The sequence below is a fragment of the Scyliorhinus canicula genome, chromosome 6 (assembly GCF_902713615.1).
Source record: "Scyliorhinus canicula chromosome 6, sScyCan1.1, whole genome shotgun sequence".
Taxonomy (NCBI): Eukaryota; Metazoa; Chordata; class Chondrichthyes; order Carcharhiniformes; family Scyliorhinidae; genus Scyliorhinus; species Scyliorhinus canicula.
In genome coordinates this window covers 26,361,501-26,381,042 of record NC_052151.1, presented here as the reverse complement: position 1 = coordinate 26,381,042, position 19,542 = coordinate 26,361,501, and the positions used below count along the sequence as shown (strand labels likewise).

Sequence of the window (19,542 nt, the reverse complement as noted above, 5' to 3'; positions counted from 1 at the left end):
CCCTCCACCTTCTCCTCCTGCACCTTCGGGAAAGGAAGCCCGTCGAGGAACCTCTCCATTTCCCTCCTCTCCCCCGTTGGCTCCGACCGGTACAGTTCCCCGTAAAAGTCCTTGAAGACCTCATTCACTCCGCACCACATTCCCACTCTTGTATCTCACTCCAGCAATTTCCTTACCCGCATCCCGCTTGCGGAGCTGATGAGCCAGCATCCTACTCGCCTTTTCACCATGTTCGTACACTGCTCCTTGTGTCTTCCTCCACTGTGCCTCCGCCTTTCTACTGGTCAGCAAATCAAATTTAGCCTGCAGGCTGCGTCTCTCCGTCAACAGTCCCTCCTCTGGTGCCTCTGCATACCTCCTGTCTACCTCCAGTATCTTTCCCACCAGTCTATCCCTCTCGCTCCTCTCCCTGTGTCCACAAACTTTTTATAAAATTTCACCGGGAACCCATCCGGGTTCTCCACGAATCACTGCCTTCAGGGCTTCCCAGACCATCCCCACCTGAACCTCCCCCGTATCATTCACCTCGTGGTACCCCTCAATACTTGCCCGGACCCTCCTACACACCTCCTCCTCCGCCAGCAACCCCACATCCAACCGTCACAACGGGCGCTGGTCCCGCACCTCCCCCATCTCCAACTCTATCCAATGCGGAGCGTGGTCGGAGATTGCAATGGCCGAATACTCGGCCTTCTCCACTCTCGGAATCAGTCCCCTACTCACCACGAAGAAGTCTATCCAAGAGTAGACCCTATGTACGTGGGAGAAGAAAGAGTACTCGCATGCCCTCGGCCTCACAAACCTCCATGGATCCACCCCACCCATCTGGTCCATAAACTCTCTCAGTACCTTGGCCGCCGCCGGCCTCCTACCCGTCCTAGAGCTGGACGGATCCAGTGAAGGATCCAACACCCATGATCAGACCTCCCGCCTCCAGATACAGGACCCGTCCCAACATACGCCTCATAAAGCCCGCATCGTCCCAATTTGGGGCATACACACTAGCAAGTACCACCTTCTCTCCTTGTAGCCTGCCCCTAACCATAACATACCTATCCCCCTTATTCCCCACCACCTCCGATGCCTCAAACGACATATTTTTCCCCACCAGAATTGCCACTCCCCGGTTCTTCACATCCAACCCAGAGTGGAAAACCTACCCCACCCATCCCTTCCTCAGGCGGACCTGGTCCGCCACCTTCAGGTGGGTCTCCTGAAGCATTGCCACATCTGCCTTTAGCCCCTTCAGATGAGTAAGTACCCTTGACCGCTTCACCGGCCCATTCAATCCTCTCGCATTCCAGGTGACCAACCGGATCAGAGGGCATCCCGCCCCCCTCCCCCGTTGACTAGCCATAACCCGTCGACTGCCCGCCCCAGGCCAGCACCCCCTGCCCGACCCAGTTTCCACAGCGACAACACCTCACCTCTGTCCCCCCAGCCCCCACCAGCTCCTTCCTGACCCTACCAGCGGCAACCCGGTATTCCCCTTTCCCCCCCGCTCCCTTCCCCCCCAGGCTAGGAACCCTCCCAGCCGCGAACCATCCTCCATTGTACTTCCGTGGGTCAGCTAACTTCTGCTGACCCCGGAAACTCCCGCCAATAACCCGACCCCTCCCAAAGTGGGATCATCCCCCAATCTATCCCTCCTCCAGGCACCGCTCCAGCGCGGGGAAGAACCAGTTATGGCCCCGCCTCCCCCCCCCCGTCATATCGACGGGATTTTTTGGGGGCGCCGGAGAATTTCGCAGGGCGGCCGGGCGGGATTTACCCCGCCCCCCTGGTGATTCTCCGACCCGCCCGGGGGGGGGGGGGGGGGGGGGGTTGGAGAATCCCGCCCGTTGTCTCCCATGCAGTTTACTTTGAATAGTTCAATTCAAAGTTCTATTCTAAAGAATTAATATTTTTACATGTAAGAAAATTGAAGTAACAGGGTGTGTGGAAACGAGATAGTTCCTATGTTGCTCCTCATTAATGAAAACGATTCTCAAAAGTCACTGTTTAAAGAGGTGGATTTGGTGAAGATAAATCACATCCGATTTTGGTGAGGATAAATTACATCCGATTTTCTTCACCCCTGGGATAAAACACATGGTCAGGAAAGAATCGGATTGCTAACTACAGGAAACAATTTTTTTTAACCATATTTTAAATCAGTGATTAGACCAGAGAACTGGTGTACGCTAAATCAAAGCACTTAAAGAACAAATGCAAATATTTTTGGTAGTGGTGGGTTGATGTACCCATCAAGGGTGTAATGCGTCATTCAGTCCATCTCGGACATCCTGACAGATTCTAGTCAGCAGATGTAGAGCTTTACATTCATGAGGATCTTGTCTCGGGCCAGTGGAGGGAGTTGAAGAAGCAGAAAAGCAGGAATTGGCATTGTATAAGCACATGTATTCTAGAAGTGAGTGAAACCCTGCTAGGGGAAAAAGCTAAAATAGCCACTCACGCATTTACTAGCAGTGCTTGCACAGCGTCACTGACAGCAGCTGAGGAACAACCATATTGCTCCCCTCCCACAACCTAAGTCTGCGAAATGGTACATGATCATCTTTCTCCAAAAGGAAATGACTCAAAAATAATTAAAAGGCAAACGAGGTGCAAATGGTAAAAATATATCAATGAATGTGAAGCACAAGATTATCAGAAGGACAAACAGTAAGTAATGTAAATAGTTACTGTTGAAATGGAAACAACAGGTATCCAGCAAGACGATTACAATCAATTGGCTCTGACGTAAACAAAGTGAACTATTTCCTACAGTGAAAGACAATAGAAAAGACCAAACCCTTCAAACCACAACAGTTTTACACAGAGAAACGCGACGGATTTCCTCGTGTTCTTGGCCAGCCCTGCCGTATCTACAGATGCCTTTTGAAATAGCTCTACAAAATAAAAAGTGCGTTCCTGGTGAAACGAAAGGTTTGTTTGAAGCTAAGTTCATGCTCGCTCACTCATGCTTCACTCTAAAATACCATTAAGAACACAGCAGCAACCCACCCACCCCCTCCAAACCAAGGATGTGATTCCCTTCAATTGATAAATGTTGTGAAAAGAGTTTTCACTTCTAACCTTTCAACTAGATTAACATAGTTAATGAAATGAAAATCACTTATTGTCACAAGTAGGCTTCAAATGAAGTTACTGTGAAAAGCCCTTAGTCGCCACATTCCGCCGCCTGTTCGGGGAGGCTGGTACGGGAATTGAACCCGCGCTGCTGGCCTTCGTCTGCTTTACAAGCTAGCTATTTAGCCCACTGTGCTAAACCAGCCCATTTAAGCAAACACAAATGAACACTGCAGTGCTATTGAGCTGCATTTTAATTGGATTGCTGGAGCATGGTGCCTGTATGCTAACTTTCAACATTTGCGCTTCTACACCTAGCTTTGTTACCCTGGCCCACCTTTGTGAGTCAATGATTCTTGGTGCCAGGTAATGGGATCAAGACTTACTGGAGAGAATGTGGATATTCCTTCCCTCTGTATGAAAAGAGAGAGAGAACACATGTCTTTACCATCCCACTGTATTAAGGGAGAGAGAGTGGATCTCCCACCCCTCGGTGCCAAAAGCAGGTATCCCATAACATCGAGAAAAATTACTGTGGCATCACAAGGCAAATTGAACACACCCCCATCAGTGGAGTCATAGTGACACAGTCCAGAATATCTCGCAGCCCAAGGAACTGGGAAAAAGTCATCCTCTCTTTCTCATTATCTCCCTTCCCTCCTCTCTTCCTCCATATTTCTACAGCTACTGGTTACACTCTAGAATTTCACCAATGGAGCATCTCCTCATTCTCTTTTTTTTTCAAATGACTTTAGAGCACCTAATTCATTTTTTCCAATTAAGGGGCAATTTAGCGTGGCCAATCCACCGACCTTGCACATCTTTGGGTTACCTCCTCATTCTCAACAATGAGGATTGACAGTCCCATAGTATTCAGGGAGCATCAGTTCCCTGCCCAGACTGCTAATTGTCTGATGTCCACTAAATAATGAGCAACTGTAGAAACCATAGCTTCGCCATTAGCCTACCCACTAACTCAATGCAAACTTGGGGCCATATCAGGGAGCTTCCCTCATCTCTCTACCATATCCAGCGGTGAATTTACAAACCAAATGATCAGAAAATATTTTTTTCAAAGTATATTCCCCTAATTCTAACATTACTCACATCATTGCATGACTTATCAGACATAAGAATGGCTAGACAAAAAATGATCAAGGTCAATCCAGTTCACCATTCATCATGTAGTACAATGATAATGAAATTCTTAACTAATCATGACTGTTAATCAGTCTACAACAGAGCCAGACATGAAGCAAAGGAAACACCCGTGTTGGGAATTTTTCTGCATTGAATATCAGTTGCCAGCTACCTGACCAATTCCCAAATATATTCAAATCCTGCGCGAGTTTAACCTGTTCAGCTTTGGAACTTTCTGCCTTCATCGGATTTGTATACTTTGCTACTTAAACCATTATGCTTGTGACTCAGAGCAACAGATCATTTATGAGGATAGCAAACAAAATATACGCTAAAAACCTGGCCAAAACATTGTATAATTTCAAGAAAGAATTAGATGTAGCTCTTGGGGCTAAAGGGATCAAGAGATAGGGGGGTGGATCAAAATATTGAACTTGATGATCAGTCATGATCATAATGAAGGGCAGCGCAAGCTCGAAGGGCCAAATGGCCTCCTGCTTCTATTTTCTATGTTTCCCCATGATGGATGTCAAACTCACTGACCTGAGTCACATTTGCTCTCTTTATTTGGATGTAGGGATAACAGCAGTCTTTCTCCAGTCCCCAGGCATTTCTCAGTGATTTCTGGAAGGTTTCTACCCACCTTGCTGCTACGTCCTGCTTCTAATTTGTACGTTTTGTATGTACCTTAAGCTGGCACGGCTGTTCAGCAGCCACCTGGTAGCAATGTGAAGGGTGCTGCAGCTCACCTCCACAACACCCTCTAGTTCCCTTTCCAGTTGCCAAACAAATTGTCTCCTCCTTGATAAAAACTGAGGCAAAGAAAGCTTAGTGTTTTTGCAGCATGTGGGGCATACCGATAGTAATAATTAATACAAGTATTGACTTACTTTGATTTGCTCTTGGCAACTGTGATGATCCAGCAGGTTCAATTTTAAAAAAAGGAAAAAAGAACATTAGTTCACTTATATGTACTCAGCTTCAGAGTGCTGCATTATAATTTAAACAAATCAGTAACATAATAAAATAGCCATTTCCGAAATCCAATATGCCCCACCCCATAAACCTACTACCAGGACACCTCAGGAAAATTCACTGTATTTTTAAAGCATCAATGAGAATTCACACAATTCCCTGGTATATTTTTGACTCATGAAATTAATCACAAATTAGACCATTCCTTTGCAAACAATTTGTTACAGTCGCCCTCTGGCTTGAAAGACACTCAAAAAACTGGAATAAAATGAAAGGATTGGTGCTGCCATGAGCACTAGTGCACTTAACACAGAATATTAGCATCACCTAGTGATAGGAACAGAGTCTTAGAGCAGGAGAGCTCTTACGATACACTTGAACCTTGTGCTGAAAGCACTGCAGGCAGAGCAGCAAGGCCAAGCGTGCCGCAGACAGAGCAGCGGGCCGAGAGCGGTGTCTGCGCGATCAGAATATACTTCCCATGCTGGTTATCCTGAAAAGATAAAGATGACAAATGCCTGAACTTATTACTACTTAAACATGTATCAATTTGGCTCAGCTGGTAGCACACTTGCCTCGAAGTCAAAGACTATTGTTTCTAGCCCTGTTCCAGGATAGAATTGAATCTGGACCATTCCTCAGTGTATCACTGGGAGAATGTTCCATTGTTGGGTCTACCTGTTCTCGCAAAGATAAAAGGATGACTCATATATAAAAAGAGGGAGAAAAATAGCAAGAAATATAAAAACAGACAGTAAAAGTTTCTACACGTATATAAAAAGGAAAAGTGTAGCGAAAGTGAGCGTTGGTCACTTAGAGGGCAAGATTGGGGAATTAATAACAGGAAACAAGGAAATGGCAGAGACTTTGAACAAATATTTTGTATCTGTCTTCACAGTAGACGATGCAAAGACCATCCCAAGAACATAAGAAACGCAGGGAGCAAAAGTGAAGGAGGAACTTAAAACAATCACAATCACTAGAGAAAAGGTACGAGAAAAACTAATGGGATTAAAGGCTGACAGGTGCCCTGATCCTGATGGCCTACATCCTAGGGTATTAAAGGGAGGTGGCGGCAGAGAATACACTGATTGTAATCTTCCAAAATTCCTTAGATTCCAGGGATTTCCCAGTGGATTGTGCTTGTGCAAAGCCATCTTCAATACACGTGTTGTGTGTATAAAGCTGCATCAGTACCTGTACTTATTTAAAGCCTCATTTAGTAACTGGTATGTATGTATGCAGAAGTGTAAGGTATGTGTGCTTGTGTTGAAAGTCACCACCAGTACGTGTGCTTCTGTTGAAAGATACCTTCAGTATGTAAAATGAAAATCACTTACTGTCACAAGTGGCTGCTTATCAGGGGCTGTTTAACTCAATCAGGGGCTGTGTAGCTCCCTGGGCTAAATCGCTGGCTTTGACAGCAGACCAAAGCAAGCCAGCAGCACGGTTCGATTCCTGTAACAGCCTCCCCGAACAGGCGGCGGAATGTGGCGACTAGGGGCTTTTCACGGTAACTTCAATTGAAGCCTACTCGTGACAATAAGCGATAGGGGCTGGTTTAGCTCACTGAGCTAAATCGCTGGCTTTTCAAGCAGGCCAGTAGCACGGTTCGATTCCCGTATCAGCCTCCCCGGACAGGCACCGGAATGTGGCGACTAGGGGCTTTTCACAGTAACTTCATTGAAGCCTACTCGTGACAATAAGCGATTTTCATTTCATTTTTCATTTTCAAGTAGGCTTCAAATGAAGTAACTGTGAGAAGCCCCTAGTCACCACATTCCGGCACCTGTTCGGGGAGGCTGGTACAGGAATTGAACTGTGCTGCTGGCCTGCCTTGGTCTGCTTTCAAAGCCAACGATGTAGCCCTGTGCTAAACCAGCCCCCTATGTCTACATGTGTTTAAAGTCACCACCAGTACATGTGCTTGTGTCGAAAACTACTTTCAGTACTATCATGTGAGAGTACCTTTAAGAAATGGGTGTTTAAGAAATGTACCTTTAAGAAATGGGTGTTTATCAGTGATGTCAGAGGGTGGGTGGAGTTGGGCGGTCTGTCTGCTTTTTACTTTTGGGATTTTAGGCCGTTTGCTGCAGGGTGCGTTTTAGTTTCGTTTTCAGAGCTGGATAGCTGCAGTCACAGCCAGAAAGGGTATTAGTCTCTCTCTCTGTAATCTAAAAACTGTAAATCGATCCTTTGGTGATTTAAAACTAATAACTGCTTTCAGTAGTTACTTTAACCTGATGGGCTTCTGTTAAAAGTTATTTTTTAAGTCTTATGTATGTTAAAAGGACAGCTTAAGGATTACGTAGTGTTGTATTCTTTGGGGGTTGTATTTGAATTGATGGTTGCTGAAATGTTCACTATATTTTAAAAAGGTTAACTTGAGTTCATAGAATAAACATTATTTTGCTTTAAATAATACTTTTCCATTTCTGCTGCACCACACCTGTATAGTGAGCCGTGTGGTCCCCATACCACAATCTATTAATAAGTTGTGGGTCAGCTGAACTCCATGACACACTTTCGGGCTCTCTAAACCCTGGCCCATAACAGTACGTGTGCACGTGTTCAAAGTCACCACCAGTACGTGTGCTTGCATAAAACCACCTTCAGAATGTGTACTGGGTTCCATGGAAATCCTCAGAAACAATTAGAGGGAGAGGCAATAAAATTAGTCTTAATTTCAATAAGGGTGCACTGTAACCATATTATAGTGTTCTTTTGAATTTTGTCACTTGATTTGCACTCCAGATTAGTGCGAGTTAGTGTGAAGCTAAAGCACGTGGCACTGACGCACCATAACTGAACTGTCATCTTTTCTTCCGCGTGAGTTTTGTAAATATAATAAATACTGCCATATCCACATGGAGAAATAAAATCAGGGATCAATTTTTTGTAATGTTTAAGAGCGAAAAACGTTGGAGTTAACATTTTAGGTTGACGGCCCTTCATCAGAACTCAGCCACAAGTTCTGATGAAGGGTCACTTGATCTGAAATAACTGTTTCTCACAACAGATGCTACGTGACTTGCTGGATTTTTCCAGCTGTATTGGTTTTGATTTTGGAGATCCAGCATCGATAGTATTTTGCTTTTGTCTTTATGTTAAACATTTCTGCCTGCTTAAGCCAGCTCAGCAGCAGCACTGCTAAAGGCCCGAGACTGGGCTGTCTATGGGCCTTGTTGACTGCTGGAAGAATGTCAGATACAGATGGGGTAAGGAAGTACTTTTATTTCCATTTGCCTGTTCTGAAGTTCAGTATGAAAACTGGAAATCACCCCACATTCCTGCCCCAAATAACACTCAGTCATTTTTTGGGAGAATCGCACCCAGGGATCAAATTGCTTGAATTGCATTTTAAATGTTTCCATCTTGCTAATGCATTCACCAAATTTCCAAGTATTGTATGGGGAGGAATCCCAGCAAAACTGTGTCTTTGGCTGCAACTATCCAGCAAGTTACCAGCCACTGTTTTCAGTTTCCGTTGGCTGAATATTTGTTTGAGCCACAAAAGCTGAATGGTAATCATTTGGTTAGATACACGTCTTTCCAAAAAATGATGGCTCATCCTCCACGATTTCAACCTTCAGCCAAATTCCTCTCGCCCTTGACCTCTGTCTCCCTCAATTAGTTTCACTGTCTGTATGAACTTTGCCACCCATATCCATCCCTTGACCTTAACATTGTGGAGGGCCTTGCCACTCCTGAGGTCTCACATCACTGACAAGCCTCATCCACCAACTCCTTCATGTCTGTATTGGAATATACATTATGTGAGAGAAGGCCTTGAGTGGACCTGGAACCTTCAACTTTCCGGCAAAGAGGTCAAAATGCTGCCAAATGAGCCAATTAGATACTCAAGTACAGCCTATGGGAGTGACTCATCCTCTAGCCTCAGCTACTGGTAGGTGGTGGTCTGAACCTAGCAAGATTCATACCCTCACAAACATACACATGGTCATTACAACCACTGAAAAGGTGTTGTACAGCTAGGACAATTGGTTATGGTAGCCGTGAGATGATTTTATGGGCTGATTAACCTGAGCGATTGTTGAGTTGACATCCCACCATGGCAAGCTAAAACTGAATGAAATAAATCTGGTCATGTGTGGGTCAGCACCAGAGAAAAAGAACTGTGAAAGCTTCCCAGATTGTCATAAAAACCTAATTGGTTCACTTATATCCTTCGGCAACCGGACCTGGTCTGACTGAGATGTGACTCCAGTCCCACACTACACAGATGATTCTTAACACATGCCGAGCAATTCAGGGCAATAAACACTGCCTTGTCCACCCGCTAGAGCAATACTATCTGTGGATCAGACTTTTCTCAAAAGTGTCAGTTCTATGCAACTATCCTGCAAGTTACTAGCCACTGTTTTCAGTTTCCGTTGGCTGAATATTTGTTTGAGCCACAAAAGCTGAATGGTAATCATTTGGTTAGATACATGTCTTTCCAAAAAATGATGGCTCATCCTCCACGATTTCAACCTTCAGCCAAATTCCTCTTGCCCTTGACCTCTGTCTCCCTCAATTAGTTTCACTGTCTGCATGAACTTTGCCACCCATATCCATCCCTTGACCTTAACATTGTGGAGGGCCTTGCCACTCCTGAGGTCTCACATCACTGACAAGCCTCATCCACCAACTCCTTCGTGTCTGTATTGGAATATACATTATGTGAGAGAAGGCCTTGAGTGGACCCCCCCCCCCCCCCCCCCACCCCCACTTCCTCCAGTCTCCCCTACCATTTATTATCAAGTGGCTCAAATCACATCTTGCAACTGGAGATTGACAGGAGTAAATACATCTGCCCATTCTGGGACCGGGTGCATTATGCAGTCTCAGCAAAGTATTTTAAAAAGTCCTAGAGCTTATATTCTTGCTATGTTTGTTGACTTAATAACATATCATCTCTTGCTGTATAACTTAAAAAACATGGGCGGATTTACTGCTCTCCCTGCAGTGTGTTTCCTGCCATTGTCTGGATCCCGCTACTGTCAATGGGGTTTTTTGTTCGATACACCCCCCCGTCACGGGTTTCCAGGAAAATCCCGGCAACGAGAACAGCCTGAAAATTCAGGACCACGTGTGTAAAGTGGTAAAATAATTCATTAGAGTAAATACAGAGAAGTTATTTCTTCTGTTCCTCCCCAGGACAAGTGGACACAATCTTAAATTAGAACTAGGTCATTTAGGAGTCAAATAAAGAAGCACTTCTCACTCAAAAGGAAATGGAAATTGGAATTCTTCCTCCATCTGGCTGCTGGGGCAGTTGACATTTTCAAGAGTGAGATGGACAGATTTTGATTTGGTAATGATAGTAATATAATAATCTTTATTGTCACAAATAGACTTACATTAACACTGCAATGAAGTTACTGTGAAAGCCCCTAGTAGCTACATTCCAACGTCTGTTCGGGTACACAGAGGGAGAATTCAGAATGTCCTAATTACCAACAGCACGTCTTTCGGGACTTGTGGGAGGAAACCGGAGCACCCAGAGGAAACCCACACAGACACGGGGAGAACATGCAGACTCCGCACAGACAGTGACCCAAGCTGGAATTGAACCTGGGACCCTGGCTCTGTGAAGCAACATTGCTAACCAATGTGCTACCTTACCACCAAGGGCAAAGGCAGGCAAATGGAGCTGATGTGCAGATCAAATAGGATCTGATTAAATGGCAGAACAGGGTCAAGGTGTTGAATGGCTACCTCCTGTTCCTATGCAATTCTGCAACAACAGCAGTACGATCCTGAAGGCAGGTGACAATAGGTCACCACAAGTGTCAATATTTGCAGCCGATTCCCTCTCCACTGGGATAGGAGGGAAGCAAACTGCCCTGTATCAGCCATTGGTTCTCCGCAAAGTGCCCTGTTATATGGGGAGGCAATTGGCAATCACTGGCTATTTCTAGGGCAGCATGTTGGCGCAGTGGTTAGCACTGCTACCTCACGACGCTGAAGACCCCGGGTTCGATCAAGGCCTGGGTCACTGTCCGTAGGAGTTTGAACATTTTCTCAGTGTCTCACCCCCACAACCCAAATAAATGTTGGATTTTACGTGTTGGACTTTAACCTGGTGTTGTAAGACTTCTTACGGTGCCCAAACAAATGAAGTGAAATGAAATGAAATGAAAATCGCTTATTGTCACGAGTAGGCTTCAATGAAGTTACTGTGAAAAGCCCCTAGTCGCCACATTCCGGCGCCTGTCCGGGGAGGCTGTTACGGGAATCGAACCGTGCTGCTGGCCTGCTTGGTCTGCTTTCAAAGCCAGCGATTTAGCCCTGTGCTAAACAGCCCCTGTGCAGGGTAGGTGAATTGGCCATGCTAAATTGCCCCTTAATTCGAAAAAAAATACCTGGGTACTCTAAATTTATACTTTTTTTTAAAATCACTGCGTGTTTCTTAGCAGAAATGCCAAGATTTACACCTCAAAATTTTTTTTTTTAAATGTTGTTTTGCAAAATACGATGCGTGCAGTGCTATGAATTTACATTTCCCATGTAAAATCATATTGCAAACAGCATTAACATTACTATTGATGCATACATAGATTTTCACAAATGCAAAGGAAACACAACAGGCTCAGTCCTCAGGAACTCCATTTGCAGGTTAAACAAGCAGCATGTGCGTCACTCAAACTAACAGCAGCCCCTCTGGCTGAGTTCAGCCTTGACGAGCACAGAGTGCTAACACAACAGGTACAGTCTCTGAAGCATGTCAAAAGCTACCTGCTTCATAATCACACAGAAAGATCCAGTGAATCAGGAGGCCTCTTCAGTTAAGTGGAACCATTTCTTTAAATTTGTTTTGCTATCAAAGTAAATCACCTCTCGGTTTGGTTTCTGCCTCAGTTCTTGGCCTTAGGCAGGCACGTACATACTTGTGCTTGAATGGTATAGATACGGCATCTGGGTTTCAGCCGATCTATTCGGGAGGATATCAGTGGAAAAACTGCAACCTAAAATTGCAAACTGTTTAAATGCAACAAGCATCTCCTCTCCTGGAGTGACATTGCCGGATGAAGATGTTAGAATCACAACATTTTATATCATTTTGTGTTTTCCTTTTTTTAAAAAGGATTGTGGACAGGGAGGAGTATTTTGTTAGCAAACATGTACTTCCCACATTTCTCCCTGATAGTCTGGGTGAAATGAGTGATTCAGTGGGTTAGTGGACAGTTCTCTCAGTTTTTGGACTGAACTGGTTTCAAGTCCAAGCTGGTGGATCAAAGCATCTCTTTCGTCGAGTGATTTTCCATGTCCTCTGCAAAATGAGCTTCAGCAATCTTAACCAATTCCCCATTGGTTATCAGCTTGCAGCACAGTTAAGGCTCATTGAGACATCAAATTGTCCATCTCCAGGCAGAAGGACGGTCAGTGCTGAGAAATAAATTTCCCCTCGTATACTGTAGTATGGCTGGGGGGTTCAATCTTCAGGCCCAAAACCCAGATAACTCGAGCAACATTTGCACTTTGATTTGATATTCACTGCTTAATCCTGGATGAATTTTGTAAGTGTGAATAAACTTTACGTCATGGCACCAGATTGGTAAATATCAGTAAACTGTAATGCAAGCAGTTTAACGGGAACAAAGTTTCAGCATTATACGAGTCCCCAAGGCCTCCATGCTAAGCACTTGCACTGGTCTTTATCACAGAAAGCTTGGACACCTCCACTGTAAGGGTCAACCTTCTGAAGCAACAATATTGGAACAGTGGCAGGAAGGAGCTTTACTCTAATTGTTCCAAATCTATCCAGTGGTGTATATAAAATGGACACTTGAAGTAGGAAAGTGCCCCAATTCCCTGTCTCAGCATCACTGTTATTTTATATATATTACCATGAATACATATCTCAATCATAGAATCGACGTCACGGAGACAGGCCCTTCAGCCCAAACTGGTCCATGCCAACCAAAAAGCCCATCTAAGCTAACCCAATGTGCCTGCATTTGGCCCATATCCCTCTGAACCTTTCCTATCCATGTATCTGTCCAAATGCCTTTTAAATGTTGTCAATGTCCCTGCATCAACCACTTCCTCCGGCAGCTCATTCCACATACGTACCATCCTCGGTGTAAAACATTGCTCCTCAGGTTCCCATTAATTCTTGACTCTCAAGGTAAACCTAGTTAAATCTAGTTCTCGATTCCCCAACCCTGAGAAAAAGATTCTGAGTGCGTTCACCCTATCCATGCCTCATGATCATATACACCTCTATAAGATCACCCCTCAGTCTCCTAAGCTACAAAGAAAAAAGTCCTTGCCTGTCCAATCTCTCCCTATAACTCAGTCCCTTGATCCCTGGCAACGTCCTTGTAAATCTCTTCTGCATTCTCTCCAAATTAATAACATCTTTCCTATAGCAGGCGACCAAAACTGAACACAATACTCGAGGTGCGACCTCACCAACGTCCTGTACAACTGCAACATAACTTCCCAACCTCTATACTCAGTGCCCTGACTGATGAATGCCAGCATGCCAAAATCTTTCTTCACTGCCCCATCTATCTGTGACTCCACCTTTAGAGAACCATGCACCTGAACTCCAAGGTCCCTCTGTTTCACGATACTCCCTAAGGTCCTATCATTCACCGTGAAAGTCCTACCTTGATTTGACTTTCCAAAATGCAACACTTCACACTTATCTGTATGGGCGGCACAGTAGTACAGTGTTAGCACTGTTGCTTCACAGCGGCAGGGACCCGGGTTCGATTCCCAGCTTGGGTCACTATCGGTGCGGACTCTGTACGATCACCCCGTGTCTGCATGGGTTTTCTCCGAGTGCTCCGGTTTCCTCCCACTTGTCCCGAAAGATGTACTTGTTAGGTGAACGTGCTCCGGTTTCCTCCCACAAGTCCTGAAAGACGTGCTTGTTAGGTGAATTGGACATTCTGAATTCTCCCTTCGTGTACCCGAACAGGAGCCGGAGTGTGGCGACTAGGGGATTTTCACAGTAACTTCATTGCAGTGTTAAAGTAATCCTACTTGTGACACGAATAAAGATGATTATTATGAACTCCATTTGCAATTTCTCGTCCCACTTCCCCAGCTGATCAGATCCTGCTGCAATTTTTGATAACCTTCCTCACTGTCTACAATACCACCTATTTTACTGTCATCGGCAAACTTACTGATCATGTCTTGTACATTCTCATCCAAATTGTTGATATAGATAACAAACAGCAATGGGCCCAGCACTGACCCGAGGCACACCACTAGTCACAGGCCTCCAATCCGACAAGCATCCTTCCACTATTACCCTCTGCTTCCTACCATCAAATCAATTGTATATCCAATTTGCCAGCTCTGCCAGGATTCCATGTGATCTAACCGTCCAGAGCAGCTTACCATGTGGAACTTTATCAAAGGCCTTACTGAAGTCCATGTAGACTTTGTCTACCTTCCTGGTCACTTCATCAAAGAACTGTAATAAATATGTATGGCATGATCTCCCATGCACAAAGCCCTACTGACTACTCCTAATCAAACCCTGTCTTTCCAAATGCCTGTATACCTTATCCCTCAGAATCCTCTCAGATAACTTACCCACCACAGATGTTAGGCTTACCGGTCTATAATTCCTAGGCTTTTCTTTGCAGCACTTCTTAAATAAGAGCATATTTGCTACCCTCCAGTCTTCTGGTACCTCATCCATGACTAACGATGATGCAGATATCTCAGCCAGGGCTTCCACAATTTCTTCTCTAGCCTCACGTAGTGTTCTTGGATATAGCTGGTCAAGGCCAGGAGATTTATCTACCTTCATACATTTTAATACGTCCATCACCTCCTCTACTGTAATGCAAACTGTCCCCGATATATCGCCACTAACTTTCCCAGGTTCCCAAGTTCTCATGTCTTTCTCCACACAGAGGAGAAATATTCATTGAGAACTTCGCCCATCTCCTGCGGTTCCACACATATGTGTCCACTTTCGACTTTGAGGGGTCCTATTCTCTCTCAAGTTATTCTATTTCCTTTAATATATTTAAAGAATCCCTTTGGATTCACCTTAATCCTCTCAGCCAAAGCTATCTCCTGCCCCCTTTTTGCTTCTTGAGTGTAATCTTGTATCCCTTGTGTACCTTCAGGGAATCCTTGATTCCAGCTGCTTATACCCGAGCCATGCCTCCTTCTTTTTCCTGGCCAAAATTTAAATGCTTTGTCATTCAGGGTTCCCTACTCCTCCCAACCTTGCCCTTGACCCTAAAAAGGAACAAGTAGACCCTGAACTCTAGCTATTTCACTTTTAAAGGTCTCCCACCTGCCGGAGATCCATTTGCCCTTGTAAGCTCCTGCCTAATTCCATCAAAATTTGCCTTGCCCCAATTTAGAACTTGCACCTGTGAACCAGTTTTGTCCCTTTCCAAAACTATTTTAAAATTAATAGAACTATCGTCACTGGTCCCAAAGTGGTCCCTCACCGTCACCTCAGTCACTTGCCCTGCCCTATTTCCTAAGAGTAGGTCAAGCTTTGCCCTTCCCACATACTGCCCGAGGAAACTTTCCGAAACACACTTAACAAATTCCACCTCATCTAAGCCCTTAACACTATGGTAGTCCCGGTCTATGTTAGGAAAATTAAAATCCCCGACTATGACGACCCTATTACTCCTGCAAGTCTCCCCAATCTCCCTGCATATTGGTTCTTCTAATTCCCGTTGACTATTTGGGGGCCTATAGTACAACCCCAATAAGGTCACCATCCCCTTTTTATTCCTTAATTCCACCCACAAAGCCTCGCTGGATGATCCCTCGGTTATTTCATCTCTGACTACTGCCGTGAGGCTCCCCTTAATCAAAATGTTTGCTGAATGTATAATGATGTCCCTTTAAGTACCTTGGGGTAGAGGACGTGCTACATTTAATCCCCATTTAAATACAGCACACCCAAGGCGGAGTCCTAAAATATTCTATTCCTAAAGGTAAAAGCAGGAAAAGCGAGAAAGGCAAGGCAGCATCTTGGAGAGCAAGATTAATTGACGCTTCAGAAGAGTTACCACGAGAAAGGCATTATATAAAGACAAGTTGTTTTTGCATTGCAGTGAAGGGTTATGCCCTAAATATCAATCGCTCTCTTTCAGATATTAACGAACCTATGCCAGAGATTGGTGATCGAAGAGAAGAGGATACAGGAGGAAGTTGGGGAAACCAGGGATGAGGGATAAGAACCTCTGTGGAAGATAATTAATAACACAGACTATTTGGACCGAACACCTAGAAAATATTTCCAGTCTTCACAGCTTGAAGGTTCCTCTCCAAACCACAAATCATCCTGACTGGGAACTACACCGCTGTTCCTTCATTGTCTCTGGGTCAAAATCCTGGAACTCCCCTTCAAAGAGCACTGTGGGTGTACATACACCACATGGACTGCAGTGTTCGCCACCCACTTCTCAAGGGATGGGCAATAAATGCTGCCCTAGCCAGCGACGTTCCACATTCCGTGTAGAAATAAAATATTTCAAAGTTTCCAGCATCTTTCTTTTCATCTTTATCCTCAAGTGTTCCCAATAAATATCTAATTTCTCCCATTTACAAATGCTTTGAAGATTCTGGTTGCGCCGCTGCCTTCATTTTATAACACACAAACTCCCAAAACCTTGTGAAAAAAAACAGCCATTCTTAACTTGGCTCTCAGCTAACCCCACCACTACCAGCAGCTGTTTGTGGCTTTTGGCACAACATTGACGAGCTGGGAATGAGAATGGAGTGCCGGGAACAGGATTAGATGGAGAAATATCATATATCCACATCCCAGCCTCAGCACTTGGAAGGACTCATTCTACGTGGGCCAGCTTTGTTTTACACAACCATTTTAACTTGCAACTTTGGACCCCAATTGCAAACAGATAGCAGGAGGGATATAATTCCCACAAGACACACATGAATAAGACCATTTAAAAGCTGTATTCCCTGAAAAATTGGTTTCGGATTTTGTTTCCAAAAAATGGTTAAAAAAAGAATCTGATGTCATCGAGCCAATTGAGAGATAATGCAAAGCATATTTAATGTTTGCTTATGTTTCAGTAAAATCTTATTTTCCAAATCGCTAAGGATAGTAGGGAAATTCAGAACAGCTTAGCTGCAGATTTGCCTGCGTTTGTGATGTTTTCTCATTAGACGTGCACCAATCATTACAACGACTGGGGCACCAGTATTTTTGGCGTGCCCTCAGTCACGTCTCTAAAATACGCCACAGCCAAAATCCAAAGTTTCCTCTGTGATTCCTGCTGTAAAATATCTCAACCTGGTTGATCTCAACCATCAAGTACTCATCAGCAAGAATGAATGGACTTGCATTCATATGGCACCTGCCGTGTCCCCAGGTCCCAAAACACTGCATCCAATGAATTTATTTTCAAGTGTAGTCACTGTCGCGAGTTCCCACGAACAGCGAATGAAACAAATGGTCAGATTAAGCAGTATTGGAAGGATGAATATTGGCTAAAAGAGCAGATCAACACTCCTACTCCTCTTCAAAGTGCTCTGGGTTTTTCCACATCGCCTGGACAGGCAGATTTCATAGAATCATAGAATTTACAGTGCAGCAGGAGGCCATTCGGACCATCGGCTTTGAACCGGCTCTTGGAAAGAGCACTCTACTTAAGGTTACGCCTCCACCCTATCCTTGTAACCCAGTAACCCCACCTAACATTTTGGGCACTAAGGGGCAATTTGTCATGACCAATCCACCTAACCTGCACACCTTTGGACTGTGGGAGGAAACTGGAGCACCTGAAGGAAACCCACGCAGACACGGGGAGAAAGTGCAAACTCCACACAGTCACCCAAGGCCGGATTTGAACCTGAGTCCCTGGCACTGTGAGGCAGCTGTGCTAAACACTGTGCCACCATGCCGCCCCAGGACTGGTCTCATCTGAAAGCTGACACCTCTGACAATACAGCACTCACTCAGTACTGAAGTATCAATCTAGATAATTTATTAGAGTCCTGGGTTACTTTAAAAATCAATAGGAAGAATAGGGGTGCAGAGCAGGTAAAAGTTTAAACAAAACTACGAACTTCAAACTTCTGAAGAGGAGTCATAATGGACACAAAACATTTGATATTTCTCTCTCCACAGATGCCACTCAACCTGCTGAGTTTTCCCAGCACTTTTTGTTTTTTATTCCATGAATACTATACTCCCTATAGAATTTGCTCTACTTCCGGTCCTGGAAGAGAATTCCCAGTTACCGCTGGATTAAAACAAGCTGTTGATCCTTCTGATCAGTTTAACACCAGTCCTGAGCTTTCCTGTTTACCAGTTTGTCCTTCAGTTGTGGTTGATTGAACTCAGAAACTACCTTTTCTCTTTCACCTATCCATCTCTAAATCAGGCTCTGTATTAGGGATCAGACTGCACATTGCTCGATATTGGTTCTTTACCTTACAGTTGCGTGAATAGAAGTGAACGTATTCAAGGTATAGCCTCACCAGTGCACCACTAGTTTCCGGAATGACAACCTCTGGCCGAGACTCCACTGAACCAGCATTCTGTCTACTGGTTAATGGTAGCTTTACAATAACTGAATACTCAGTCGACCATCACTCCCACATCTTTCTTATGCTCCTTCCCAGCTGCTTCAACACCATTCATTCTGTCCCATATTTCTTCCTTGAAACAGGTCAAGACCGTGTCCTTCATTGTATTCAATTCCACTGCCCAATTTCCACTTTCACTGCGTCCTTCTATGAATCCTTACTGGTTTTGTCAGACTCTAGAACTAGGGGTCACTGTTTAAAATTAAGGGATCGCTCATTTAAGACAGAGGTGAGAATTATTTTCCTCTCAGAGGGTCATGAGTCTTTGGAAATCTCTTCCTCAAAAAGGCAGTGGAAGCAGAGGACTTTGACTATTTTTAAGGCAGAGCTGGATACATTCTTGATTAACAAGGGGTGAAAGGATATCAGGGCTGGGCAGGAACGCGGGGTTGACGTTCCAATCAGATCAGCCATGATCTTATTGAATGGCAGAGCAGACTCAAGGGGCTGAGTGGCCTATTCCTGTTCCTAATTCATACATTTGTATGTGTGTACTCCAGCACCTCACTCTCCAATTTAATTCATATGACACCATCCAGATCATTTATGTAGCTCAGAGCTATCTCTGAGCACTGGGACAGAAACTCAGATCTCACAATTAGACAAATCCCAAGACAAAGCACAAATGTCACAACAGGAATCCATGATTTCCAGTTTATTGGCTATTCGGCACTACCACAATAAATAAGCTGAAAAGAAAATTAAAGCCTTCCTTACAAATAAACTCCTCAGACAGATGTATGGTAATAATTTCACATTGCTAAGCCATATAGATAGGATCATAACCTCATA

The 19,542-nt window shown here is 44.5% G+C and overlaps 2 protein-coding genes across 5 annotated transcripts in view; one reads left to right on the top strand and one right to left on the bottom strand.

Annotated features, from left to right (window-relative positions):
• The window catches only part of rbks (ribokinase), a 235,241-nt gene extending 218,560 nt beyond the window's left edge, over window positions 1–16,681 (top strand). For 2 of the 4 annotated variants that reach the window (XR_005460906.1, XR_005460905.1), the window contains exons 9-10: window positions 6,086–6,177; window positions 16,287–16,681. The gene's annotated coding sequence lies outside the window, so the exon portion shown is untranslated. The remainder of the gene's footprint in view (window positions 1–6,085; window positions 6,178–16,286) is intronic. The other 2 variants (XR_005460904.1, XM_038799063.1) reach the window with 1 other exon arrangement.
• mrpl33 (mitochondrial ribosomal protein L33) overlaps window positions 1–19,542 on the bottom strand; it is a 35,586-nt gene that overhangs the window by 13,466 nt on the left and 2,578 nt on the right. The window contains exon 2 of the mRNA XM_038799064.1: window positions 5,103–5,121. Coding sequence (XP_038654992.1) covers window positions 5,103–5,121 — 19 coding nt within the window. The remainder of the gene's footprint in view (window positions 1–5,102; window positions 5,122–19,542) is intronic.